Below are 27,699 nucleotides of genomic sequence, written 5' to 3'. Positions count from 1 at the left end.
CTGTCACTCTCAGTATTTTTCCCAATATTTTTACCTTTATTTTCAAAATCTACTTAGGCTGTGGTAGTCGAAAAAACACGGGTAAGCACAGAGGGGAACTTTGCACTCTTTGCACTGCAAGGAGGTGCGCCTAAAAGTTCTTTCCTGCCTGGTAGTGTGGCTGCACACATGACACCTCCTCAGTGCTTTCCCCCTCTTTGCAGTGGCTGGCAGTGGCTCCAGGCGGTGTCGCTGAAGGTAGGCCATACACTGTAGGCGGTCTGGAGGTGTGTGAGGGTGGCGTTTGGGACCTGTTGAAAGCACCTGGCCATAACGCTGAAGCAGCTGGTAGACACAAGTCTTGGAGAATCTTCTGAGAGAGTAGTTGGCTAGCTTCCTGTTCTTGATTTTATACAGGATGAAGGCGTTCAACATGCACATGTCAATCAAGTGCAAGAACACCTTCCTGTACCAACGACGATTTTTCCTCAGACAGTCAATCTCTCCAATCATCATATCCGACTTGTCCACCAGCCGCATATTGACGTTATAGTCAATTACAGCATCAGGCTTCATCACAGGCTCGCCAGTCCTTCTGTCGACCTTCCCTGTTGCCAGCATTTCACCCTTGTGTACTGTGGTGAGCATGTTCACGACTCTCTTATCATGCCACCTGATCGCAAGCATCTTGTCAGATTTCTTCAGGTGCACGTCTCCCCGCTTTGACTTTTCAGCCTCGGGGAAGGCAGGGTAATGTGCCCTGTTACTTCTGACAGTGCCACAGGCGCCGACGCCATGTTCAGAAAGGTACTTGGCGAGTTTTGGAGCTGTATAGTAATTGTCCGTATACAGGACATGATTCTCGCCAAAGTACTTTTCCAAAAGCCCTTTCACCACAGAACCAGAGAATCCAAGGGGGTCAGTCTTATCCAAGTCGACATTGCTGGCGGTGTAGATGACGAAGTCAAGGATGAACCCCGTCTTGCAGTCGCACAGCACGAAAAACTTGATTCCAAAGCGGTGGCGTTTGCTTGGAATGTACTGGACGAACCGAAGACGGCCCCTGAACAATAACCTCGTAAACTTATCTTTGATCATGTTCAGGATTCCCCTCACTTTCCATAATGGGTCAGTTTGGGAAGGCTCATCATTATTCGCGAAGTGAAGATAAGTCATCAGCTGCCTAAAACGATCGCGGCTCATGTATTTATTGAATATTGGTGTTGGGCACAGCTCATCGGAACCCCAGTACTCTTCCAACTTATGCTTCCAGTTGTGCGGCATAAGCAACATCAAGGCAATAAATACAAAAAGCTCGCGGATCGTCAAAGGCACCCATGATGCCATCCGCGACGTGGATGGCGTCGCAGCCTCACCTTCTTCTTCGCGAATTGGCGCACATTGCCTCTCGTACCTGTTGGTCTCGGTACAGATGTGCTCCATAACCTCGTCGTCAAGGAAGGCCAACAGGTAGTCAACACATTCACCATCGTCGTCCACAGGGAAGTCAGCCTGAAGTCCACACTCACTTTCGTCAAAGGGCAGATCTTCAGGCACAAAATCTGATCCCTCTGACCACACAAAAGCATCTCAAGTTCCCTGCCTAGGCTGGGAGGTGCTTGGGGCGGCGGGGGGGTGAGGCAGGTCGTGTGGGAGTGGGTGAGGCAGGCTGGGCAATAGTAGGTAAGGGAGAGGTTATCCCAGGCCGTGTTGGTGTTGTGGTGGTGGTGGTGGTGGTTGGAGGGAGATTATCGCTTGGGTCAAGGTCACCCGCGGTGGCGTGACTCCTGAGTTGCCTAGTGGGAGTTAGCCTAGGGGACTTAACTTTACTGACACGAACACTAGGCCTACGATAACCTCTCATACGTAACATTGCTCGTCTACTTCCCTTTCTCGGTGGTGATGGAGACTCCGATGACTCAGGAGACAGGACAGCAGACGAGGAGGACGAGAGAAGAGGGCTGGGAGAACGTGGCGGGCTTGCGGTGGTGTGGCGTGGCGTAGTGGACAATGGCGGTGCACTGCTGTCTCCGCTCCTCTTCCTTTTTTCTCCCTTTCCATATTCGAGGCCCCTTTTTACCGGGGCCTTCCCTGTAGAGGTGCTGGGCACAGTCACAGTTTCCTCCGGCACAGAAATCATCACTTCAGGGCCTGAATCAGCACTCGATTGTGTCTCTGATTCAGCCAGGCTAGACAAAACACCCACGTCACTGCCATAGTCCATAGAGGCTTTCAACAGTTCAGATGCTATGGCCGAGTCACTTAGCCCCTTGGTAGTCACTTGTAAAGTTTTGAAGGGCGTAGAGGTAACAAAACCCTTTTTCGGAGGGCTAGAAGGCACGGAACTAGAAGAGCTAGAGCCTGACATGGTGTCACCGTGGCAGATTTGCGTGGACTGACGCTAATCTGGGGCAAACCGCGCGAAAAAATGACAGTGTGACAACTGGGGAAACAAGCGTTTCCCAATAGCAAAAAGTGCTTGCGAGATGACGGCGCAGATTGACACGTATCAGCCATCCGCGTGTTGCCATATCGCACGACGAGGGAGGGCCGCACATCGGTGCGTCCGTGGGTAAAAAAAATGAGACTTGGCAACAACCGAGGTCAGTAGTACAAAGGTCAAGTGTGCTAAAAGTAGCTCACGGGTGGCGGGACTGATAGACAATACCAGCTTGAGCCTGCTTGCCCGCGGTTATTCAAAATTAACTCAAATCGCAAACGCGACGACCCGCCGTTTTGCCCTTTGGGCCGACCGTCGCAAAAGCGACGATCCGCGTTTTAGGGGTTAATACCAGTATTTTTTTTTTTTTTTTTTTTTTTTTTTTTTTTTAAGCCATGCTTTCTGAAGTGTATCCCACCCTAGCAGTTGGTGGAAAAAACAGTGAGATGATAACAAAAACAAATGTTTATAGCCTACTACAGTCACCTGAAAACTGAATGCTACAGAGTGTGGGTTTCAAAAACTAGTGAACCATTACTGGTATTGTACAGTTATTCATTCATCATCCAATCCTGTGTTGCCTCATGAGTAGTGTAGGAGCCTGGGGCAAGGCAAGTTGGTCCTGACATGTAAGATGAGAGTGACTAACCTCACTCATCCCTGAGTGGCATTATGTGAGCAGTAAACTAAATGTATAAATTTGTGTAATGGTAATGAATTATGAGTGTAATGTATTGCCTACGTTATGTACTGTAATTTACTGCACAGTTATTTTTGTGTATTTAATATTCATATTTTGTATGTTCTGGAATATTATTACAATACATCCTCCTCCTCCTTAAACTAAGTATATATATTTGTTTATTGGTAATTAATTATGAGTTTAATATATTGTTCACATTATGTAATTTACTGCACTGCTTTTTATATATATATATATAATACTGTATTTATCTTTTGTATGTGATGACATGTTATTACTATACCTTTTCCTCCTCCTCCTCCTCCTCATCATCATCGTCATCATCCTTATTATTATTATTATTGTTAGTAATTATTATTATTATTATTATTAAAAAGCTCATTAGCTCGCTTCTCTGATATAGATTGTGTTTGATGAGTGTCACCGTGCCAAGAACTTGAGTCCTGTGGGGTCTGGGAAGCCGACCAAAACGGGTTTGACGGTGCTGGAGCTTCAGACAAGGCTTCCCAAGGCCCGGGTAGTGTATGCCTCTGCCACTGGAGCTTCAGAGCCCAAGAATATGGCATACGTGGTCCGTCTGGGGATATGGGGCAAAGGCACTCCATTCCCTGAGTTCACCGATTTTATTAATGCTGTTGAGAAGAGGTTAGTATTAATTGCATTTGAATTAACACAGTCAAATGAGGTAATTTGTGGCTTACTTGAATTGGATCATTGATGTTTGTTTTGTATTTTGTGTTATAGTCTGTTGTTGGTGGATGGTACATTATTGGTGGTTTTATCCATTGCTGACAGTGGATTTAGCCATTTGTTGTTATTGCCTTTACTTTCATAGTATCGGATATTATAGGGAATTGTTGTTGTGAAGAGGATTTTATATTTTGTGTCTGCAGGACATTATTGTTCATTAGAGGGAACCTCAAGTTGGTAAATGATTAAAAATTCTATTATTGAGCATGTTCTAAGAAAATGGACTCTGTCTATCTGTCTGTCTATAGCCAGATGCCATAATCCCAGAAAGGACAGCTGGTTGTCTTTGAATTAGCTGTTTTACAGAGAGAGGCACTAACCCTCCACCAACCCACGTGTTGGCACGTGGGGAGCAGGTATGGGTTGGTTATATGGTGACCACCCAGCACTATAAATGGTTTCCTGGCTTTCAGGAAACCATTAGGTTTGTCACTTAGTGTAAAGCCACATGAAAAGGAAAGAAGATTGATAAAAAATGACAGGAAAGATTGGAGAAATAGGAAGACAGGAAGGCAGACAGAATAAAGAATGGTAACGGTGAAGGAAGAAGTAGGCAGCACTATATCAGGTGATTAGATGATGGTCACCACCACCTACCACCATAATGGACAGATGTAACATTAATTAATTCAGTAGAGAGAATACAATGCTGTGTAAAGGTTAAAAACTGTTAACAGTTTTATAGACAATAGATACTTGTAATATTTTTTTCTGGCTGGCTGATAATATAACTGAGAGAAGCCTTTAGGAGGATAAAGGTTAGACAGTTGTCGCGTTTAGCACTTTTTCAGACAAGAAATGTCTTTTATTTATTTATTCAAGGAACACAAGTCAAGAGTGAGAACAATGGAAATGAGTTAGAGAGGAGCATATGGAGTCACATGGAGACACAGACTAACAAATTAAATGAAGGAGCGTTGTTGTGTGGATGTGGGTGTGGATGTGATAGAGAATGTTTGGAGAGATACATGGAGGAGGTTTAGTCATATGGAGAGGATGGAGAGCGAGAGGATGAAGAGAGTGTATGTGAGTGAGGTGGAGGGGGAGAGAGGGAGGGGGAGGACTAGGATGAGATGGAGGGATGGATTGGAGAGGTATATGAGAGTGGGGGGTGTGAGCTGGGAGCAGGACAGTGAAGTGGCTTTGGACAGGGTGACATGGAGGCCATTTCTTTGTGGCCACCCTTTACGGGATTTAGGTGTCTGGAATAGGTAGGTAGATTAGTTTTTATTCATTTCTTCATTTAATTACAGCCAAAGAATTGTACAGTGATCCCATGGTTATCATGCACTTGGTTATAGAGGTTTTCATTTTTGCTGTGAGATGAAAATTCACGCTTCTGTCATTTTAGAGCATTTTGAGGTTCGAGCATGCCATTATCGCACGCCCAAGCTGGGCCGCACCTGAACCCAATACTCGGAAACATGTGCACCCACACACACGAACGGAACCAGAACAAACAGGCGTGTCTCAATGACCTCTGCAAACCTTGAGTAGTTTTCAGGTATTATGTTTGTTGTGTCTCTTGTAGCATTCTCTGAAGCTTAAAGTGTTGTTTATTAATACTGTTTGTCAAAATATAAAGAGCTATTGTCAGTAAATATTTGTGTTTACATGAATGTTCAGAGGAATCAGGTAGCTAACAGCCATAGTATAACCATCAAACATGGCCGACAGTGTAAAGGTTGAGGGATTTCCAGGATTTGACAGTGAAACAAGTGTGATGGTCACTTTCATCTTAAATGTCGGGACCAACTGCCTAACCCCAGGCTCCTACGCTCCTCATGGGGCAATGTAGGATTGGATGGATGGATTTAATTAAAACATTAATTATGAGAATTGGTTAACTAGAATAGAAAGTGGAGGATCGAGTATCAAGAAATGTACCTGAAATGACCGAAAACACTATACAGGCCAATGATATGGCAAACCAGGAGATCAAGATTTGGAATGAGAAAATACTGTATTGAATTAAGGAGAAAATTATAGGAGAGCAGTATCAAATGGGAAAGATGAGTAGTGTGTTAGGAGAGCAAAGGGCAGAGTGGGTACATGTGGAGGAAGAACAGAAAGAAGAGGTCAGCTGAAGGGAAATCATTCAGGAAGAAAGAGAAATGAACAAGAAAAAAGTGGAAGAAAGTGTGGTGAAAATATTGAAGAAAAAAGAAAATAGTGAGAGAAACTGTAGAAAAGAACAGATGCGTGGTAATGTTTGGAAACGGAGGAAGAAGAAAAGGTTAGATCTGTGAGACTCAAGAGAGGCTTGAATCGAATGAGGAAAATATTGGGCAAGATTGATCCAGAAGGAAGCCTTCCATCCATCCATTATCTAATCTTACATTGCCCCACGGGGAGCATAGGGGCCCAGGGCCAGGCAAGTTGGCCCTGACATTTAAGATGAGAGTGACCAGCCTCACTCATCCCTGAGTGACATTACATGAGCAGTCAACCCCAACCACCTCACGGATATAAACCTATGCAGGTTCGGTCTGATTGGAATGCCTTAATTACCCACTAAACCAACAGGCAACAGGTGCTATAATTTGGTTATATGGTTACCACTTAGCGTAGTAAATGGTTTTCTGGTGTACAGGAGACCATTTGGCTTGTCACTCAGTGTAGAGTCACCCATAGGCTGAAGGAAGAGGAAAGAATGACAGAAGAGGGAGTGTAAAGTCACCTATAGGCAAAAGGAAGAGGAAAGAATGAAGGAAAGACAGAAGAGGAAGGATGGAAGAGAGGGGAGGGCAGACACCCAAAGCAGTCCTACATTGAGTGAGTGGATGGTGAGCACCCCCACCTACCACATAGAAAGGAAGCAAGTGGGAAAAAAATTGAGGAAGTTAAAGACAATAGGGCAGTATAAGAAAGGGGATGCAAGACCAGTGAGAATTGTCATCAGAAAGTATAGTAAATGACACACACTAAGTGACCTGGAAACTAAGTAAAGAGGCAGGGATGGAAAATACTATAATAAGAAAAGATTTGAATGAAGAATAAAGAAAGGTTTTTAAAATCTATGAAGGAACAAGTAAAGGAAAAAAGTGACAGGAGGACAGAGGAAGAAAGTAAATTTTTTTTTTTAATCTGTAAAGGAACAAGTAAAGGAAAAAATGACAGGAGGACAGAGGAAGAACATAACAAAAAATTCTGGAGAGCTTGGCCAGATGTTGGAATGTTGAAATCTGTTTGGAATAATAATATGCTTTCGGTACATACTAAATAAAAATTTACAAGTCCATGGTTAGACCAATTTTAATATATGGGCATGAGTCATGGTACAGTACAATTGCAAAAGATCAGAAAGTATTAGGATTTGAGAATAAGATACTGAGAAGGATTCTTGGGGTAAAGTGGCAAGACAGAGTTACAAATGAAAGAGCAAGGGATATTACGAGAGTGGAACCAGTTGATGAATACAGTATGTGAGATTGTCTCGCTGGAAGTGGCTGAGGGACATATATAGAAAAGAAGGCAGTTTAATACAGGATGCACCAGAGTGGACTGCTAGAGGAAGAGGTAGGTCGAAGGAAACCTGGTTGAGGACAATGAAAAGAGAAGCGGGAGAGGAGTGTTGGTGGGACCTGAAGGATATGGCAAGAGACAAATATTGGTGGAGAGAGTTCATCGAGGCCCTATGCATCCCGTGGGTTGCTACAGGAAGTGATTGATTGATTGATTGATTGATGAATGTGAAAGTAAGGAAGTGGTATGTGAGGAACTAGAAGTGAAGGAAACAAGGGGGGTGGTTGTGAATACGAAAAAGAGAAGAATGGGTAAAGATAAAATTGTGGCACCTAATCTGAAAATCATGTACAGTATAGTAATGTAGGTCAATTATTATCTGAGAAAGGGGAAATTGGAGACTATATAAATGAAAAGAAACCTGAAATTCTTTGCTTGGTGGAGACTGAATTGCCCCAAGATGTTGATACAAAATTATTTGGATGGAACAATTATAATATTTGGAGGAAGGACAGAGAAAGTAAGTTTGGGGGAGGTGTGATGATTCTAACCTGTACTGACTTAAGAACAAAAAATATAGCAATTGAGAATCCATTATAAAGCTGATAATGTTAATTGAACTAGGAAATAGATTAATAATCATGGGGGATTTTAACTGTAGAGAAGGTGATTGGAAAAGTGTTGATGCTGGAAAGAGAGGAATCATGGGGAAATATTTTGAGGGAATTGGTGAAGAAAAACATGTTAACTTAATTAATTAAAGAAAATACAAGAATTAGAGGTGATGACGAACCATCAAGGCTGAACTTGGTATTCACAAAGTACCCAGACAGCGTGAAGAACATAACCTACCAATGCCCCTTTGGTAAAAGTGATCATCTGGTTCTTGAGATGGAAGTGGTGGGAGTAAGGAAGGAGAAAGAGATGAAAAACACAGAAAAAATAGATATACAGTAATTATGGGAAGGCAGATTTTGCGTCCCTGAGGAACTTTTTCCAAAGGGTAGACTGGAGTAAAATGAGATCACAAATGTTGATGAGAAATGTGAGCTTTTGATAGAAGTATATAAAACAGGAGTTTGTAAATATGTCCCTTAAGTCTCCAAAACAATGGAAAGGAAGAAAGAATAGTTTAACAATAGGTGCAGAATGGCACTTGAGGCAAGAAAAAGAGCATAGAATAAAGTAAGAAGAAGGTACAGTAATCCCTCCTCTATCCGATGTAGAAGAGCCAAAGGCATGTCCAGAAAGTGGTTCCATCTGGAAAGTGGGCCCCAGCCTGCTGGACTGGTACTTAAGGACCCTAACCCAGCCTAACTTTGAAAGCCACCTAAATAACTCCCTACCAGACATGCACAGCACCTATTTAAACCTGGTAAGACCCTGTTCTCACCAATAATGGACATAAAGCATGAAATAAATGAAAAGGAACCAAAGAATGAGGAATTAGAAGTGGTTATGGAAAATATTTAGCAGTGTACAGGGTACACTACCCTTCCTTCATCATTCTTCACACACTGCTCACCTATAATATCCCGATTATCCCTCTTCACTTGACCTGCCACCCTAAATATCATATTTTTCCTTTCCCCATGATTTAGGTTATCAAGTAATAGTCTCTGTGACTCAGACTTTGCCCTGTATACCTCTCTTCTAGCCCTGTGCTTGGCAGCCAAATATTCCTCTTTGCTACCACCCTTCTTCCATTCCTGGAAAAGCCTTCTTTTCTCCTTAACTGCAGCTTCTACACCCTCATCCCACCACCAAGTTACTTTATGTCTAGGTGGTCCTCTTGTCCAACCACATGTTACATCAGTAACTCTCAAGAAATTGTTCTTGAGGGCTCTGTACTGTTCATTAACGCCTCTGTCTACAGCTCCCTGTTCAGCCACCACTCTCCTCAACTCGCTATAGAAGGCATCCCTTACTACTTGGTTTTTCAGCTTCCATATTTTCCTCGTAGGTACATAAGTCCTCTTTTTCATCACTTGTTCTTTAAGCACCATATCACAAATCAATAGCTTGTGCTGCTGCACACACTCCTCACTTCCTATAACTTTAACATCCCTCACTAACCTCCTATCGGCCCTCCTAACCAGAAAATAATCCATCTGACTGCTGTTTCCCCCAGACTCATACATAATTAACCTACTGTCTCTTTTCCTAAAATATGTGTTGCACACAATCATGTCCGTTGCCTCCCCAAACTCGAGTATCCTTTCCCCTTCTGCATTCCTGAGACCATACGCACATCCCCCATGCACTCCTTCATAACCTTGTGCTGCTTCACCTACATGACCATTTAAGTCCCCTCCCAAAATCACTATCTCATCATCCCGCATACCACCCACTACACATATTCAGTCATCCCAAAATCTATCTTTCTCTGCTTCATGCTGATATAATCGCAGCTATCTTTCTGCCCAACAGAATTTTCACTACCAGTATCCTATCGCTTACTCTCAAAAAATTCATAACATATTCCACCCATTTCTCCGCAACCATCACACCAACACCTCCATATCCATCTGTCCCCCCCTGCCAAAACAACTTATAGCAACAGTCCTTCCCAACAATCTTTCTGGCTGATCCACCCCTGTACCAGACTTCCTGCAAACACGCCACATCCACCCACCTCCTACTGAATGCCTCAACGACTTCCCCTGCTCTTCCCCTCAAACTTCCCACATTCCATGAACCCACCCTCATCCCCATTTGTACTGAAGAAACTTTGTTGAGTTTTATGTAGGTGATTGCCTGTAGTAGGTGGTGGTGACCATTGTCCACTCACTTTTCTTCCTTCACCTTTATCATTCTTTTTCTGTGTGGGCCCTCCTCTCTTCGTATTTCTTCCATCTTTCCTGTAACTTTTTATTACTCTTCTTTCCATTTCAAGTGGCATTTTATTGAGTGACAAGCTTAATGGTTTCTGTTAAACCAGGAGAACATTTATAACGCGGGGCAGTAACATATAACCAACCTATACGTGTTCCCTACGTGTCAACAAGTGGGATGGTAGAGGGGCAGTCCTCCCTGTAAAACAACTAATTCAAAGACAGACGGCCCCCCCTGCATGGGGTTATGGTGTCTGGCTATAGATAAATAGATGGACTGTCTGTATGTGGTTTTCCTTTTATAGGGGTGTGGGTGCAATGGAGATCGTTGCTATGGACATGAAGTTGCGAGGGATGTACATAGCTCGCCAACTCAGCTTCCATGGTGTCACCTTCAGAATAGAGGAAGTGCCACTGGATGAAGATTTTCAGCATATGTATGATGAATCTGTAAAATTGGTAAGACTCTTTCAGCACTATTCGTTTTAGATTTGTAATGAATCTTGGTATGATAGGATGCAATTACTTCATCTGTGAATACCATATTCATGCTGTGGTTTGTAATTAACCTTGTTGCTCTTCTGCCTCTTCATTATTGATTCTAATACAATAAACTGTTGTATTAGGTGTTATGCTGCCAAGGAGATGCCATTGGTTTATGTACCGTACTGATGGATAGTGATATAATACCCTTCCCAGCCCTTCGAAGGGGGTTCTACCCATATAAAATGCTATTGCAGTACTGTACTGTATAACTTCGGACATAGAAAAACACTCTTGAATACTATAATAAGCCTGATAAAATGTCATTGTATTGTACACAAGGTAAAAAAAGTATCGCGCAGGAGGGGTACGATGATATCTGAAATGATCGTTATGGCTTGTGTAGTACAGTTACCTCTCAACTAGCACGAGTTTAAAAAACGCGTTTTCGTTTTAACACGTGCAAATATTTAAGGAGATATGTTTAAGTAACAAGGGTTTCTCGATTTAACGTGACTTTACACATACGCGAAAACAGTATGTATTTGGGGAGAAGTAAACAACGCTTCAGCCCAACTATGGCTCAAATGTTATTTATTTCTCCCCAGATATACTGTTTTTGTTTTTTACGTGGATTTTCCTTCAAATTAATATTATTGTTTTTAAGTTTAGAGTAGCATAGCTCCGCTAATAGGTAGACTTTCCCAATATTACACATTATATTGGGCCAATAACATACATATTACTATACATACATTAGGTATTGCTACAATGAAAGCAAAGTCTTATTTAAGGTTTATAAAGTACAGTAAAGTCGGGAAATGAATCCTCATTCGATGCGTCACGCAAGGGTGTAGGAGAGTAACACAGTGGAGGAATGGAGGAAGGTGGAGGGAGAGTGGGGAATTTCCAGAGGGAGGGAGTGTAGAGCATGGAAATATCACCTTTATCTGCACATTCGAGTAGGAAGAAGAAGAGGTGAGGGATACGTCTCTTGGCAGCCAAGCCAAAAGGGTAAGGTGAGTGGAGGGGGGGGGAGCAGGAGAGCAGTCACTGCTACAGTCAGACCTCACCTCTATGCTCTAGTGTTAGTAGGAAGGGTAGAAAGAGTGGGCTATGTCACATGAGGCATTGACTAAGGGGATACGCAGAGGGAGGGACAGTGCAAGGGGGGCTCACCCCTCACTCTGTTCGTGGACTGGAGCCCTCCTCCCTCCCTAACTCATTGGTGGGATGGTCTTGGAGTAGGTTACATCAAGTAAGGTGTGGGAAAATTTGAATGCAGTTTTTTACTGCAATTGCTCTGCTGGGCTTTTTAGGCCAGGGTGTCAAAGTAACGCAAACCCCCACAGGACAGTTTAGGTCCTTAGGGGTTAAGGAAGCACATCTGTAGTCTAGTTGGGATAATAGAGAGTTAAGTAGGTAAGTTGGGATTAGATTGAAGAGGTAGTTCCTAGCTGGAAATGAATGTCTAGATGATGATGACATAGTGGAGTGCACAGATTTTGAGTGGTTAGTACCCTAGGCTAATACTCAACACATGCATGTGGAGGGTCCGCAGTAGTAAGGGAACTGTCAGTAGAGTGACCATTGAAGTGAACTTTATGTGCAAGTACAGTTACTATATTAACATTATGTGCAAGTACAGATAATATATTATGGTTGAATTTATATTTCAGTGGGTGGAGGCTCGTCAAAAGTTCCAAGAAGCATCTGAACTAATCAATGCGGAAAAGGGTATGAAAAAATCGATGTGGGGTCAGTTTTGGTCCTCACACCAGCGTTTCTTTAAGTACCTCTGTATAGCTTCAAAGGTAAGCCAAATCTTTATTTTGTAGTGTGTTGCAGCTGCATGAGGCTTACATGAAGGAGTGTTAGTGCCAACTTTAACATATGGATGTCGGACTATGGTGTGGCATGAAAATGAAAAGTCAGGAGTTTGAGCAGTAGATATGAGACTTCTGAGGAGTGTATGTGGAGTACAGAGAGTGGATAGGATGCGAAATAATGTGATTCGTGAAAGATGTGGAATGAGGAAGTCTGTGGCCACCACAATCGAAGAGAGTGTACTGAGATGGTATGGTTAGGTGAAGAGAATGGATAACAAGAGTGGTGAAATAGGTACAGTCGCCAAACTTTCCACCTGGGCCACCCCGACACGAGAGGTGGGTAAGGGGTGCTGGCAACAGTGTAGGCTATCTGTTTGTTCGTGTGTACATGCTTGATGAAAGTTCGGATCATCACCTCTCGTTTTCCTTAGTGAACCTCAGTCAAAGTTCATCCCAGTAATCAGTCGACAATTTTTAGGCGATAGAATTTCAAAGGAGCTTCTTGAAAGTGTTGGATAATGCAATTATTGAAAACAATAAGTAAACTAATTCAAAAGGCCGCATCTTTACATATATTATATATTTAAAAACGTATTCTTTTTCATTATTACATGATAAACCCATGGCTAAAAAATGTCTACTGCATATTGGGGGGGGGAAGAACCGTCGTGTGACCGGCTCTTATGGTTGAAAAGTAGATACCTGTGTCTGACTGTTCGTTTTGCATTTAGCCAGTCCTAGGCCGGTCTCGATTAAACCTATTGAAATACCATTCTTGATCCGAGACATGATTAGACAAGTTAGGTCATTAATCGTTACAGGATTACTCATTGGGAGGATATTAATTTAAACTAAGTAGGAGAGTTAGGAGCTGTAGATGTCGGAGGTTGAAATTCGTTCGTTGAGGCAGAATACTGCCTTGAGTCAGCTAGTCATGAGTCAACCTTGCGTTAACAATAGAAAACCTAAGCATCTCATCACTTAATCATTACGTGGATCTCTGTGCTTGCAGTGCAAACACGGCAATTGTTTTAATAGTTGATATATATTAAATATTTGAAACAGTACTGTGGGTGACGTGGTGGATAACGCTTCCGCCAGGCGATCCGTTTGACGTGGTTCCACCCCCGTCAGGAGAGATGGGTTTCTCCTATTAAACACCTAGCCCTTGTCTTATGACCTAGGTCTTGGTAGCAGCCAGTCAGCAACCAACATCACATATCCTCGCACTCCGGACCTCGGTGACGGGGGCTAAAACGAGGTTCGGGGGTTTTAAAAAAAAAAAAAAAAAAAAAAAAAAAAAAAAAAAAAAAAGTGTTCCAGCCTGTAATGATAATTTCATGTTCGTTATGTTGCATTTACCAATCACATAAGTAATATCACAGGCAATGGTGATGTAAATGTCCAAACAATTCATGAATCAATAAAATTGAGCTTAAAATGACTGGAAGCTTTTGCATCCTGTGGTGAAGAGATGGTGTCTTCATCTTGCTATAATGTGAGATAATGTTGTTCGGTGAATAATCGATGAGCATGTAAATGTGTGACCGCACACATAAGCGGCACCGCTCACAATCAGTTTTCCTTGCAATGTGTAATTCAGTCATACATTAGAGGAATGGACTATAAAGATGTGCTGTAATGATCATAGTCATATGAAAAATGGTACAGTAAATCATTATCATAGCTGATATAATAACCACATTCGACAAAAGTATGCATAAATTCTCTGCCTGCTGAGGTGACAGTATTTTAATCTCCTACCTCTTCGTGGTGCACCACAGAACACATGAACACATCTGCCTGAAGTACTACCAACGAGGAAATAAGCAACCGTTAACAGTGTCTGAACATCATCCTAATGTTTATTGGTCAGTGTCATTCATGATGTGAATATGGCAGGCAATCTTACTTGTAACTGGTTGTAGATGTTAGGTAAACGCATTCATCTTCAACCTATACTGATAATGGTATCAAGTGATAACCCTATGAAATGGAATTACTGATATAGTAAGAGAGTGTGAGAGAAAGGCTTGGAGTGATTCCAGTATTTAGTGCATTAACATGTTATTGTAACAATGTAAAAACAACATAGAAAAGAACATGTTTAGTATTGTTAAAAATGTAAATATTTGGTAGATTGCCAATGGATCTCAAATACTAGTTCGGCAGTTATTGTCACTGGCGGTATGAATAACGTAACCCCCTCCCCTCAACGTCCTGCACCTGCCCTGGACTTCACTATGCCAAGCTCCCCCTTAAGCAGCTTCTCCCACCGGCTCGACCAGTTGCAGGAAACCGGTCGCATGGAATTGTTGCATGTCACAGGTTGCACGGACCAAGGCCAAATATGTATAGTATAATATATATTATTGTATTATAAAAAAAAGTTTATATTTATATAAGAATATTATTTATATTACTTTATTATAAAATTTATATAGTCATATATCTTTGGCCTTGGTCAGCGCGATCTGTGGCACACAATAATTTTCCATGCGACCAGTTTCATGCAACTGGCTGAGCCGATGGGAGAGGCGCCTTACTCCTGAGACATTTTTCTCACCACCTAACTCCGTACCCAGCCATCTATGGGATGAACTCTGACTCTGACAGAGGTTCACTATGGACGAAGAGAGTTGATGATCCGAACTTTCGTCGAGCATGTACACACGAACAAACATATACACTGTTGCCAGCACCCGTTACCCACCTCTCGCGGCTAGGTGGCCCAGGTGGAAAGTTTGGCGACTGTACATATGCGCGAATCTGAAGGGAGGAGGAGGCAAGGTCGGCCAAGGAGAAGGTGGAGGGATATGGTGGATGAGTGTGTGAAGAAGAGAGGTATGGATGTTGGTGAGGCTAGGGAACTGATGAGAGACTGAGCTGGCTGGATGAGTATTATGAGGAGAAGCACATGGTCAGGGATTTGGCACCCCTTTTAATGCGACCGTCCGGATTGACTCTATTGGAGTCTAAGGATGGAGGTTTGGAGGGTGAAGTGCTTGAAAGGGTACAGCAGGGAAGAAAGGTTGCTGGTTCCTTAAAAGCAGTGATAAGAAACAGGGAAGTGAGCATGGAAGTAAAAAAGTTACTACATGACAGTATTGTGATACCAACTCTAACGTACGGAAGTGAAGCTTGGACATTGTTGGAAGGACACAAGTCAAGAGTGAGAGCAGTGGAAATGAGTTATTTAAGAGGAGCCTGTGGAGTCACGTGGAGAGACAGGCTGACGAATGAGGATATAAAGGAGCGTTGTGGTGTGGATGTGGATGTGATAGGAAGCGTTGTGAGGAACACACTGAGGTGGTTTGGCCATGTGGAGAGGATGGAGGGTGAAAGATTGACGAAGAGAGTGTATGTGAGTGAGGTGGAGGGTGGAAGAGGGAGGGGGAGACCGAGGATGAGATGGAGGGATGGGGTGGAGAGGTATATGAGAGAGGGGGGTGTGAGTTGGGAGCAGGGCAGTGAAATGGCGGGGGACAGGGCGACTTGGAGGCGATTTGTTTGTGGCCACCCCAAACGGGATTGAGGCGTCTGGCAATAGATAGATAGATAGATAGGATACGTTACATGAATCTACAGAACGTGGTGAATGTTTTTTGGCATATCAGATAGAACCAGGATTCCAGTGGCTTGAATGGTGAGCAAATGGAAGCATGGCCCATAAAAATTACCTGTTAACACCATCACCTGAGTAAGACAACCCTAATACAGGGCATCCTCATTATGCAGTAGGGTTGCATCATGTGAAGACCTGTTGCATAACAAATTATCGCTTAACGAGGTTGATATAACATAGGTTCATTGGGGTTAGGGAGGTTGACCTCGATTGCAAAGCCTAAAATGACCTTAAGACAAAAAACTCTGCCACCAACCTGAAGTTTGTCATATGCTGGTATGAGTCATCACTAAGTCCACCCTCCCCCTCCCAGGATGGGGGACAGTTGGAGGACTTTGATGACCACTCCACACAAAAAGATACAGTAACTCTTGACCTACTATCACACGCTGTATCATTTTTTAAGTACAGTACTTGCATTGTTATTTGGTGATGGCAATGGTGTTTCAGTGGCATTTCGTGAATAAAATAAAACGAAAGGCAACAGTCACAGCCAGTGTAAACACTGGGAGGGGATCGTGGCTCAGTCAGCTGTGTAGAGACCTGTTATGGGGAGGATGATTACCTAAGGTTGACATGATTTCCAAGTGACAGGTTTCAGTATTTCACATACAAAAAGTATCGCTTCACTTAGTATTGCACACTGCACTATTTGTTAAGCACTGGCACTCTTATTTGGTAAAAACAATGGTGTTCCAGTGGTATTTCATGCTCAGAATAAAATAAAGGCAACGATCACAGTGTAAACCCTGGGCGGGCATCTTCACTCGGTCAGCTGTGCAGAGTCCTAGATAGTGGATGATAGTTACATGAGGTTGACACGATTTCCAAGTGACAGGTTTCAGTTTTTCACAAAAAGTATCACTTCACTTAATATTGCACACTGCACTATTTGTTAAGCATTTGCACTGTTGTTTGGTGATAACAGTGGTGTTTCACTGGCCTTTTATGCACAAAAGTGAACGAAAGAAAACAATCACAGCCAGTGTAAACACTGGGCAGCCATTTTGGCTTGTTTGTCATTACATCTGCATGAGAATCTAGGAGGAGGCTGTCAGATATATCATTGTAGCCAAATTGCAATTATTTTGTTAATATATTGAGACAGGGTATAACTTTTTAATTATCGCTGAAGTGATTTATCACATAATATGGCATCATATTACTAGGCAGCACTGTACAGTATGTACTCAATGTGGATGGTGAATATTAGTGCCCAGGTAGTGACTTGTGAAGGTGTGAAATGTTATATGTTGTTCATAGGAGGCTTGCTAAGTATAATACAGTGGACTGTTTAGTCTGTGGCCAGAGTCAGGTATGTAAAAAATGTTATGTCTTCATATATTGTACTATAGTACTATTTTTTTTTTTTTCTAAATATAAACCTTTTTTTTTTTTAAAGCTTTCTTCCCAGAAATATTAATTATACCTTTGTTTTCTTGCAGGTTGATCATGCAGTACGCCTGGCAAGAGAGGCAGTGAAAACTAACCGCTGTGTTGTGATTGGTCTGCAGTCTACTGGTGAAGCCCGTACTCTAGAACAGTTAGAAAGAGAGGATGGAGAGCTCTCAGACTTTGTGTCCACGGCGAAGGGTGCGTGATAGGCTTCAGACAAACTAGTGCATCGAGTTGCATTCCTATAGTATTATATGTATCTTTTTACAGTTAAATTCTTTATGGTAATAAGTAATTTGCTGGAAAAGAACACTATAAATTATAACAGAGAGGCTTGATGTCTTACTTTATTTTTTATTATTTGGCCGGGTGAAGTGTCCACTGGATTCCCCCATCTAACATCACTTAATCATGGCAGACGTTTCAAAGAGCCTTGGAGGGCCCAAAACCTGCCGAGGGCCCTAGCCAAATGGGCAGTTCCCCCACCCTCAACTCTGGGCATAGGCTTCACAACCATCTCCCAAGGCCCAGTAGTCCTCCTACCTACCATACATTTCTGCATGTCACCACCTCGGTGCAAACACCCACCGACCATATTGAATACTTACTAGGACTGTCTCATACACGGCTAGTGTATTGTATTAGCAGGGCTATTTTTACATGTCGGCGGGTCATCTGGTAGATCAGTAAAGTCTGCTTTTATGGATTTTGAATCCTTAAACTGTTCCCTGTCCCAGCGAGGATTTGAACCTGGGTCCTATAGGACTGCAGGCCACCTCTCTACCGATTGAGCCACTGCCGTGGAATGTGAGAGGTGTGAATGAGGAGAGCAAGAGGGTGAAAGTGGTGAATGTTTTCAACAGTGTGATATATGCCATGATGGGATTGTGTGAAACAAAGATGAAAAGGTGTGAAGCGGAAGATTGGGAGGATGTGAAATGTGTAAGATCGGGCATGAATTAGCAAGGATGATGCAAGGAAGGAGTTGCTTTGTTGATGAATGAGGTCTGGCAGTGTGGAATGAGAGATTACAGATGTGTCAGGTCGAGGTATGTGTATGTCGAGCTCAAGTTCAAGAAGGTGAAAGTGGCTGTGATTGTAGCATATGCACCGTATGAGGACAAGAGTGAGACAGAGAAAAACAGGTTTTGGAATGAGCTGGATGAAGCAGTGGGAGAGATGCCCGGGAGCAATAAAATTATTGTAATGGGCGATATGAATGGAAGAGCTGGCACTGATCCTGAGGATGACATAATGGGTTGTAATGGATTGCCACGAGACAATGACACTGGGAAGCAACTGAAGGATATGTGTCAGGAAAGGAGGTTGTGCATTTGTATCTCGTATTTCAAGTACAAAGATGCCTGGTTGACTGCGTGCTTGTAGAGAGGTTGATGCTGGGAATGGTTGCTGATATGAGGGCTGTGAGAGGACAGTTTAGAGGTCTGTCAGATCATATGATTGTAGTATGCAAGATCAAGCTGAGAGGAGTGAGGTGGACCAGGAGAGAGAGGAGCAGTCAGGGAGAACGACTGAAAGTCAAGAAGCTGAGCATCAAGGAAATGGCAGATGAATACAGGACCAAAGTAGGGGAGGAGTTGGAATCAGTGAATTGGAATGAACGATCTGGACAGCCTGTGGAATGTATGAAGGGATAGCCTAGTTAGGAATGCTAAGGTAGTGTGTGGTGTAGCAAAAGTAACAACAAAGAAGAAAGGTACGGCATGGTGGGAGAAAGAGGTTAAGAGAGCAGTGGAGGAAAGAGGAAGAAGTGGCTAGAACGGTTACAGAACAGGGGTTCATTGAAGTAAGAACTGAGTACTTTATATTGAGAGCAAGAAGCACAAAAAGAGACTAGTGAAGAGGAAAAAGGAGGAGGGAAATGATGATCTAGGAAGAAATGTGAATGTAAGGTACTCTGAATGTTGGAAGTTATTCTGGAAAGAGGTGCAGATATGTAGAAGTGACAGTGGAAAGAAATGTGAACATGTGAAGAATATAAGTGGTAGATTATTACCCCATAGGGATGAAGTAAGGACCAGATGGAAAGAGTAATTCTAAAGCCTGATGAATGGGAATAAAGAGAGCAGAGCCGCTGTAAACGTGATTGGTTTTGGGGGTGTGCAGAGAAGGAATGCAGTGCCAAGAAATGTGACATTCGCACAGGTGAAGAATGCTGTGAAGCGACTGAAAAATGGTAAAGCAGCTGGGGTTGATGAGATGAATGCAGAGATGGTTAAGTGTTGTGGAGAGGGCAGAATGAAGTGCCTGTCGGAGGTATATAACAAGGCTTGCATGAGTGAAACCATGCCAGCAGAGTCGAAAAATGCTGTGGTTGTACCCCTGTACAAAAATAAAGGTGAGCGAAGTGAGTGTAAGAAGTATTGAGGCATAAGTTTATTGAGTGTTTTAGGGAAGGTATATGGAAGAATTATTATGGTGAAACAGAAATATCAGAAGTTTTAGTGAGTGATGAGCAGGATGGCTTTAGCAATGGCAGGATGTGTGGATCAAATATTTGCAGTGAGACAGATAGTGGAGAAGGCTTGTGAGAAGGACTATAATGAGTTTATGGCATTTATAGATCTGGAAAAAGTGTACGACAAAATAGACAGAGAAGGATTGTGGAAGGTTTTGCGCATGTGTTGTGTAGATGGTAAGCTGCTAGGTGCCTTCAAGAGTTTTTATGGTGGTAGTCAAGCATGTGTAAGGGTAAATGGGCATCTAAGTGAATGATTCACAATCAGTGTGGGCGTGCAACAAAATTGTTTGATGTCCCCATGGTCGTTCAACATATATATGAATGGGGTTATGAGAGAAGTAAAAACACGAGTAATGGAGAGAGGCATGGTGTTGGTAATGAATGGTGATAGATGGAATAGCTCAAATTTGTTGCATGCTGATGATGCTGTGCTACTTGCAAGTACCGGACAAGAACTTGGTAGACTAGTGCAGAGTTTTGCAGATGTCTGTGAGCATCATGCTACTTGCAAGTACCAGACAAGAACTTAGTCGACTAACACAGTTTTGCCGATGTCTGTGAGTGTCGTGCCTTGAGAGTAAAGGTTGAATAGAGCAAAGTGGTGGTACTTGAAAATGAAGGTGACTCCCAGTGTGATGTTACAGTGAATGGAGAGAGACTGGAATTGGTGAGAGAGTTCAAATACCTGGATACTTTGAAAGAAAAGAGAGGAAAATGTGCAAATGAAGTGGAAAGTAGAGTGACACAAGGAAGGAAAGTATCTGGTGCTATGAAGGCCTTGATAAGAAACAGAGGCTCAAGTGTCGCAGCTGCACGTGGCTCACATAAAGGAGTGCTAGTGCCAACTTTAACATATGAATGTAAGACTATGGTGTGGCATGAAAATGAAAAGTCAAGAGTGAGAGCAGTGGAGATGAGACTGCTGAGGAATGTATGTGGAGTACAGAGGGTGGATAGGATACGGAATAATGTGATTCGTGAAAGATGTGGAGTAAGGAAGTCAGTGGACACCAGAATCGAAGAGAGTGTACTGGGATGGTATGGTCATGTGGAGAGAATGGATAACAATAGAGCAGTGAAAAAGGAGTATCTTAACGAATTTGATGGAGGGAGGAGGCAAGGTAGGGCAAGGAGAAGGTGGAGGGATATGGTGGATGAGTGTATGAGGAAGAGAGGTTTAGAAGTCTGTGAGGCTAGAGGACTGATGAGAGATCGAGCTGGGTGGGTGAATGTCATGAGAAGAAGCGCATGATCAGGGATTTGGCACCCCTTTTTAACATGACAGCTTTTGTACTGACTGTCGGATATGTTTATGTGAAGCTGCAGAATGTGATGAAAGTTTCTGGTGTATCAGATAGAGCCAGGAATCCAGGGGCTTGAATGATGAGAATGGAAGCTTGGCCCATTGGATTGGGCAAACTTGGGCAGTGTGGACTATTGCTACTCGTCACCCTGCCCTAGGGTGGGAAAGGAGGTCCGGATGATGATGATGATGATGATTTGCTGTATTTGTTTATTTTTGTGACACCCATCTGGGGAATTCGGTTATCAAATTGTATCATATAGAGGTGGAGCTGAAAAGAAGAGGAGATATTTTTTGCATGGTAGGTAACTAATATAGGTACTGTATTTTCCTTTTATATTTATTTCAGGTGTGCTGGAAGCACTAGTGGAAAAACACTTCCCTGCACCTGACCGTAGTCGTATCAGTAAGATCCTTGGAATCTCAGATACAAGTAAAGAATTCAAAGATATAATAGATGAAGTAACTGGTAAAACTTCAAAGAGGAAACCAGGTATGTTTTTTAATTATCTGAAATTTACATTTTAATACCTGTATTTTTTTATGAGCATTATATATACAGCAGATGCTTAGATTTAATGAACTAATTCAGCCAACCCCTAATCCTTTTTCTCAAATTTTCTGCTATATCAAGTTCTGTAACCAAGGCTCAGTACTATATAAAGGAAAATTTTCTAGTATTTTGAGCTATTTTCTGCTAAATCCGTGAAGGCAGTTCTAACCTAACAAACAGTGCTAACTCTCAGTGCGAGGGTACTGTAGTATGTGCAGTGTTGAATAGTTATTATAATGTGAAAATCAGAGTGCAGTAAGCTCTGGGTAGCGGTCGTGGGAGTGAAAAAACATATTTTTAGTACACATCCTTCTAAAATCATTGTTCATCCAATGAAAGTTCATGTAGTCTGCAATGCCACCTCATGGAAGACCTGAAGGTATGCACTTTCCAATGGTTCCTCATTTTTACTGTAGCATTACTCATTATGTTTTTACAAAGGTTTAAAGTTGTTTACATTTGGCCAATTATGCCCGTCCTCAGTGTCTGTCACACCATACGGACACTCGTCTTCAGGGGGTGAAACCAGGCACTCCCGTGGTACTCTACAGGAAGCTTGGCCATGATGTCTTTGAGTGACCTAAGTTGCATGCTCATACCTGCTGTGACTGCTGTTGGTGATGAGAACCATCAGCATTGGCACAGGTCAGAATGGAGAGATACTCCTTCATTGTCTTATGCCCTGGGTTGCTGCCAGTATCCTTCAAAGCCAGAGTATTTTAGGGGAGAGCATGCCAGAAGAGACCAGTTTCATCAGCATTGAAAATTTGCAAGTCATGCAGGTCCTTGTTGTTCATCAGCTTTTGAAGATGCTGGAAGAATGGCTCTGCAGCATTGACATCAGTGCCAAGCAGCTCCCCAGTTATGGCCTTGTTACTGATGCCATGGTGCCTCCTAATTCTCCACAGCCAGCCAGCACAACACATAAAAACTTCAAGTTGAGTAACAAGGCTTTGTGCTGAGTGTTGGATGTCCAGGCCACGCACAGGGACACCCTCAGCTCACTCCTGCCTGTACCACGTATGGACTGCTTTGTGGAGTTTCTCATTGGGCAGCTTCTTGGTCCTGAAAACATCCTTACCTTTCCTTCTCCCTTCCATTTTCTTCATAACCTCCTTTGTTTTGTCCTTGGCCGTCAGGATGTCATGCAGGATCAACCTCTTGGTACCTTACTGGCGAGTGCAGTCGCCCTTGGTTGTGCCTTTCTTGTGCACATTGATCACTTCCATATTCATTACAATGCCTATAATCATCCTCTTTGCTTTTTCATTAGAGGAGGTGTTAGGTGATGCCTTATGAGAAACCACTTTTCAGACACTATTAGATAACATTTTTCACACTTTGAGACGAGAGACACTGAGGTGGAGATGTCAGCACAACGAAAGTCACAACAAGACTGAGGCCAGCCATTTGCAATACAGTGTTTCCACAGCCTTTGATCCTGCCCAGACCTACTGGAAGTAGCCCCAAAATAAACTGACACTTTGCTTTCCACCTGCTCCTCCCCAGCTTAGCCCAAGTGGGTGGGGAAAAAATGCCACCAGCGTTGGTAAGTGCATTCTGAGTCACCCTGCACACAGGGTACTATCCAACAGGCCCGGGTCATACTCCCCATGTAATGGATAGTCTATATTCAAGTCCACAGTAGCATCTGGTGGGCTCAAAGCTGTCTGGAAGGCCTGTGTGTTTTTTGTTTTGTTTCCATTTAATGGATGGGGTCCGGAATGTCCATTGGTTTGTCCAGGGGCCTTCAAAGTATCCGTTAAATCCAATATCTGCTGTATGTGGGTTTGGTAAATTAAGGGTCTGCTGTATATATTCACATTTACTGCTAACATACAGGACTTCAGTAAAGAAATCTTTTTCATTAATGACAGACTGCAAATGTATGCATTTTGAATGTAGGTTTGTGAAGATAAATTAAGTATGTACAGGTAATTACTTTGGTGAACTGTAGCAACTCAGTCTTATGATAAGTATTAACTTGATTAAGTGAAACCTTATTTGTTGATAGTGAGGCAAGCAGCACAACGGGCAGCAAAGAAAAGATTTCGGGAAGCACACTCGGACAATGATGAAGATTCAGATTTTGAAATGTCAGGTAAGCATCCTCCAGTCTGTATTGAAGTTGTATGAAGGACATGATAATCCTAATAATAGTTTCAAATTAATGATAGAAATATTTACTGTTAGCTTTTTAGTAATACAGTGTGTAGATAGGGGATGTAATTGTATTTGTGGCACAGGGCTCTAGATAAAATCGTCCTGCTAATTATTTTTAAGAGTCTGATGGTTCTTGTATGATCGAGCCTTGACTATCATAATATGAACAGGAATGCAGCCCCTGTTATGAGCATTTCCATGCATATTTTCGTTCTTCCATCTCTCTTCTATTCATTTGCATTCTAACCTATGTAGGTTATACCCGAAGTTGTACCTCTAACCCCACTAATGTGGGTTATACCCCAAGTTGTACCTCTAGCCCCACTAATGTAGGTTATACCCCAAGTTCTACCTCTAACCCCACTAATGTAGGTTATACCCATGCACCACCCTCATCATATCCAGTCAGCTGATGACTGATCTTAGTACATGTTCTTGAGCATTTGATCAGTAAACCGCCTTGTTTTACACATCATCTTCAGGTCTGTTCAGTCAAGCAAACCAAGGTTAAGCAACAACAGTAACACCTAGAAAGCCCTTCACTAGTGCCAGTATAATTTACTATTTATAAACCAACCTTTATCAAACATTATTTGCAGAGGTAAATAATTCCGCAGTCTTAGTCTGCCCTTCCTACACAGTCTTAGAGAAGGATTACATTACCCGACAGATTTCAACTTTTTATATAGTTCAGACATGAGAACGGATGATTTTGGGTAAATTGACAGTGTTGATTACAAATATGTTTTTACTTTTCTCTATCTTTCTCCATCACACACACATTTTCTGAAATTTAGCTATGAAATTTTTCTCCCAGTAGTCAGAAATCAATATGCTCCTCACGCCTGGTTATGCCAGGAATATTTTTAATATCAAGAAATATTAATTGGGATGTAAAAGTAATGCGGAAGCAAAATCAAGTGTATTATTCCACCACAGTATGTAAATTTCGCAGTGAATGCAGGTACTGTACTTATAATACGCGTTTTGATGCTTTCTTTTTCTGCTGTGATTAGATTTCCCGTGTCAGCATCCAACAATAGTCAGCCATCATACTAGGGCCATTTCTACCTTGGTATCATTGTTCCATTACCACAGTATCCTGGTTAAAATGTTCACCCTGTTTGGTACTAACATCACTCAAGCTTGTTGGGAAAAAAATTGATGTGAGTGAAGATAATGGATTTTTAAGGGACATGCAATATTTGAGTTCATTGTCTGCAACCAGGAGCTCTTTTACAATTTCCACTTAATCATCACTGTGATGGCTGCCCAGAAAACGAACAAAAATTTTCTTGAAAAACCTCCAAACCCTAAGTTCATCTGCCACGAGGGTTGCATCAAATTGACTCTTTCATCAGGCTACGAATTTGTGGGGCAACAAAAATTCTATCTATCTATCTATTGCCAGACGCCTCAGTCCTGTTTGGGGTGGCCACAAACAAATCGCCTCCAAGTCGCCCTGTCCCCCGCCATTTCACTGCCGTGCTCCCAACTCACACCCCCCTCTCTCATATACCTCTCCACCCCATCCTTCCATCTCATCCTCGGCCTCCCCCTCCCTCTTCCCCCCTCCACCTCACTCACATACACTCTCTTCGTCAGTCTTTCACCCTCCATCCTCTCCACATGGCCAAACCACCTCAGTGTGTTCCTCATAACGCTTCCTATCACATCCACATCAACACCACAACGCTCCTTTATATCCTCATTCGTCAGCCTGTCTCTCCATGTGACTCCACAGGCTCCTCTTAAATAACTCATTTCCACCACATTTCCTCTTCCCTTTCTTCACTTAACTATGTTTTCCTATATAAGTTTTTTTTTTTTCAGTGATTTGTACATTTTCATTATGACAAACATACACACATGGAAACTTTCAATAAAAAATAAGGGCAGGCGGTGGCTCAGTCGGTAGAGAGGTGGCCTGCAGTCCTACCGGACTCAGGTTCAAATCCCCACTGGGGTAGGGAACAGTTTAAGGATTTGAATTTCATGAAATCAGACTCTACTGATGTACCAGAAAACCTGGCGACATGTCGTAAAAATACCCCCGCTAATACCAATACACCTGTCCTGTATGAGACAGCCTAATATGTATTCAGTATGAACGGTGGGTGTTAGCACCAAAGTGGTGACATGCAGAGAGGACTGCTGGGCCTTGAGAGTAGGGTGTGAAGCCTATGCCCAGAGTTGGACACATTAAAAAAAAAAAAAAAAAAATCATGAAACAAACTTTCTGCCTCCATTATTCATGTAAATAGACAGAGGGGTAGCGCGAGGCTCGACATACCTCGTTTCCTACTCCCTCCTCCCTTCCTCCTCCACCTTCTACCTCCTCTTCCATCTCCTCATCTGTGCCAATATCCCTCTCTCCAGGATCGTCAGTACCCTCTGAACCATTCCCATCACCAGAAATAGCAGATGAATGTACAGGGGAAACAATGGACGCACATTGGAGGAGTCATGTCCACCACCCTCCTCACACGATGCATAAATATCGACACTCATCATGGCTGTCGCTTTCATGAGAGGAAGAGTCACTTTCTGCACTCACAACTGATGATAATGTCACTTTGAGTTCTCTCCCTGTTGCACTGTCATTAAGGCCTTTTCTTTTCTCGCCTTTGGACTTCATTGGTGTTGAAGTCGGTGGCCACAGGCACTCACCTAAGGGTCTGGACACAGGAAAAAATTTTTGTGTAGATCTATCCATGACAGAGGTACACAGGCAACTGGAGCATGACTTGGATGCATGCTGGAGGATTGCCAGTGGGTGTGTGTGGTGGAAATAACCAGCTGAATATTCAAACAAGGGCGTGAATTACTCAGTCACAAATACATGTCACCCAGATGGCCCTGGGAGGACATGTATACATGACATCCGGACGGGATGGATTAAGAATGACAGGTGGAGTGGGGGATTGAGTAGGGGTCTGGGGGAGGGTTGGGAGCTGGGGTACAGGCAGGTGGAGCTCGTTTTGTCCCCCCCTCCCCTCATCCCTGGGTATACAGGGGTAGGAAGGGGGCACCCCTGGATAGAAATTAGTGATCATGAGTTTGGCCATGTGGAGAGGATGGAGGGTGAAAGACTGACGAGGAGAGTGCATGTGAGTGAGGTGGAGGGGGGAAGAGGGAGGGGGAGGCCGAGGATGAGATGGAAGGATGGGGTGGAGAGATATATGAGAGAGGGGGGTGTAAGTTGGGAGCAGGGCAGTGAAATGGCGGGGGACAGGGCGACTTGGAGGCGATTTGTTTGTGGCCACCCCAAACGGGATTGAGGCGTCTGGCAATAGATAGATAGAGTGTATATACTGTACTGTATTTCTAATGTTTTCAGAGGTCCCTCCCAATAGTCTGAAATACCCTTGATTCCCTGCCATTCGGATTACAGGACTTTTACTGTATATATGAAGACTTAAGAAGAGCACAAATAAAACATTGAAAAGAAGTACCTCTGTAGTATAAGGATGCATGTGAGGGTAGTGAGTTCAGAAAAACAGTATGTGCTAGAGCAAAATGAACATCATATTTGAAATCGGCACTACATTATTGCCTTGGGATACCCATTTTGTCTCAGAACTGAAATTCATGCCGAGTAGTGCTACCTCCGCTGACCCTAAAATATTTATTATTAATTCTTGTTTCTGGATCAGGATTCACTTCAAAAACTAATTATCGTAACCTGGTGCCCA

The 27,699-nt window shown here is 42.8% G+C and overlaps 1 protein-coding gene across 1 annotated transcript in view; it reads left to right on the top strand.

Annotated features, from left to right (window-relative positions):
• Nucleotides 1–27,699, top strand: part of sno (Protein strawberry notch) — a 101,643-nt gene that overhangs the window by 32,939 nt on the left and 41,005 nt on the right. Inside the window, exons 8-13 of the mRNA XM_080284538.1 lie at nucleotides 3,526–3,767; nucleotides 10,477–10,630; nucleotides 12,334–12,468; nucleotides 17,554–17,701; nucleotides 21,638–21,781; nucleotides 23,856–23,942. Of these exons, the coding sequence (XP_080140664.1) occupies nucleotides 3,526–3,767; nucleotides 10,477–10,630; nucleotides 12,334–12,468; nucleotides 17,554–17,701; nucleotides 21,638–21,781; nucleotides 23,856–23,942 (910 nt within the window). The remainder of the gene's footprint in view (nucleotides 1–3,525; nucleotides 3,768–10,476; nucleotides 10,631–12,333; nucleotides 12,469–17,553; nucleotides 17,702–21,637; nucleotides 21,782–23,855; nucleotides 23,943–27,699) is intronic.

This window comes from Coenobita brevimanus, chromosome 101 (assembly GCF_032717465.1).
Source record: "Coenobita brevimanus isolate Jiangsu-jjx chromosome 101, ASM3271746v2, whole genome shotgun sequence".
In the NCBI taxonomy this organism is placed as follows: Eukaryota; Metazoa; Arthropoda; class Malacostraca; order Decapoda; family Coenobitidae; genus Coenobita; species Coenobita brevimanus.
The sequence above is the reverse complement of the archived record's forward strand: the minus strand, read 5'-3'. Positions and strand labels throughout refer to the sequence as shown.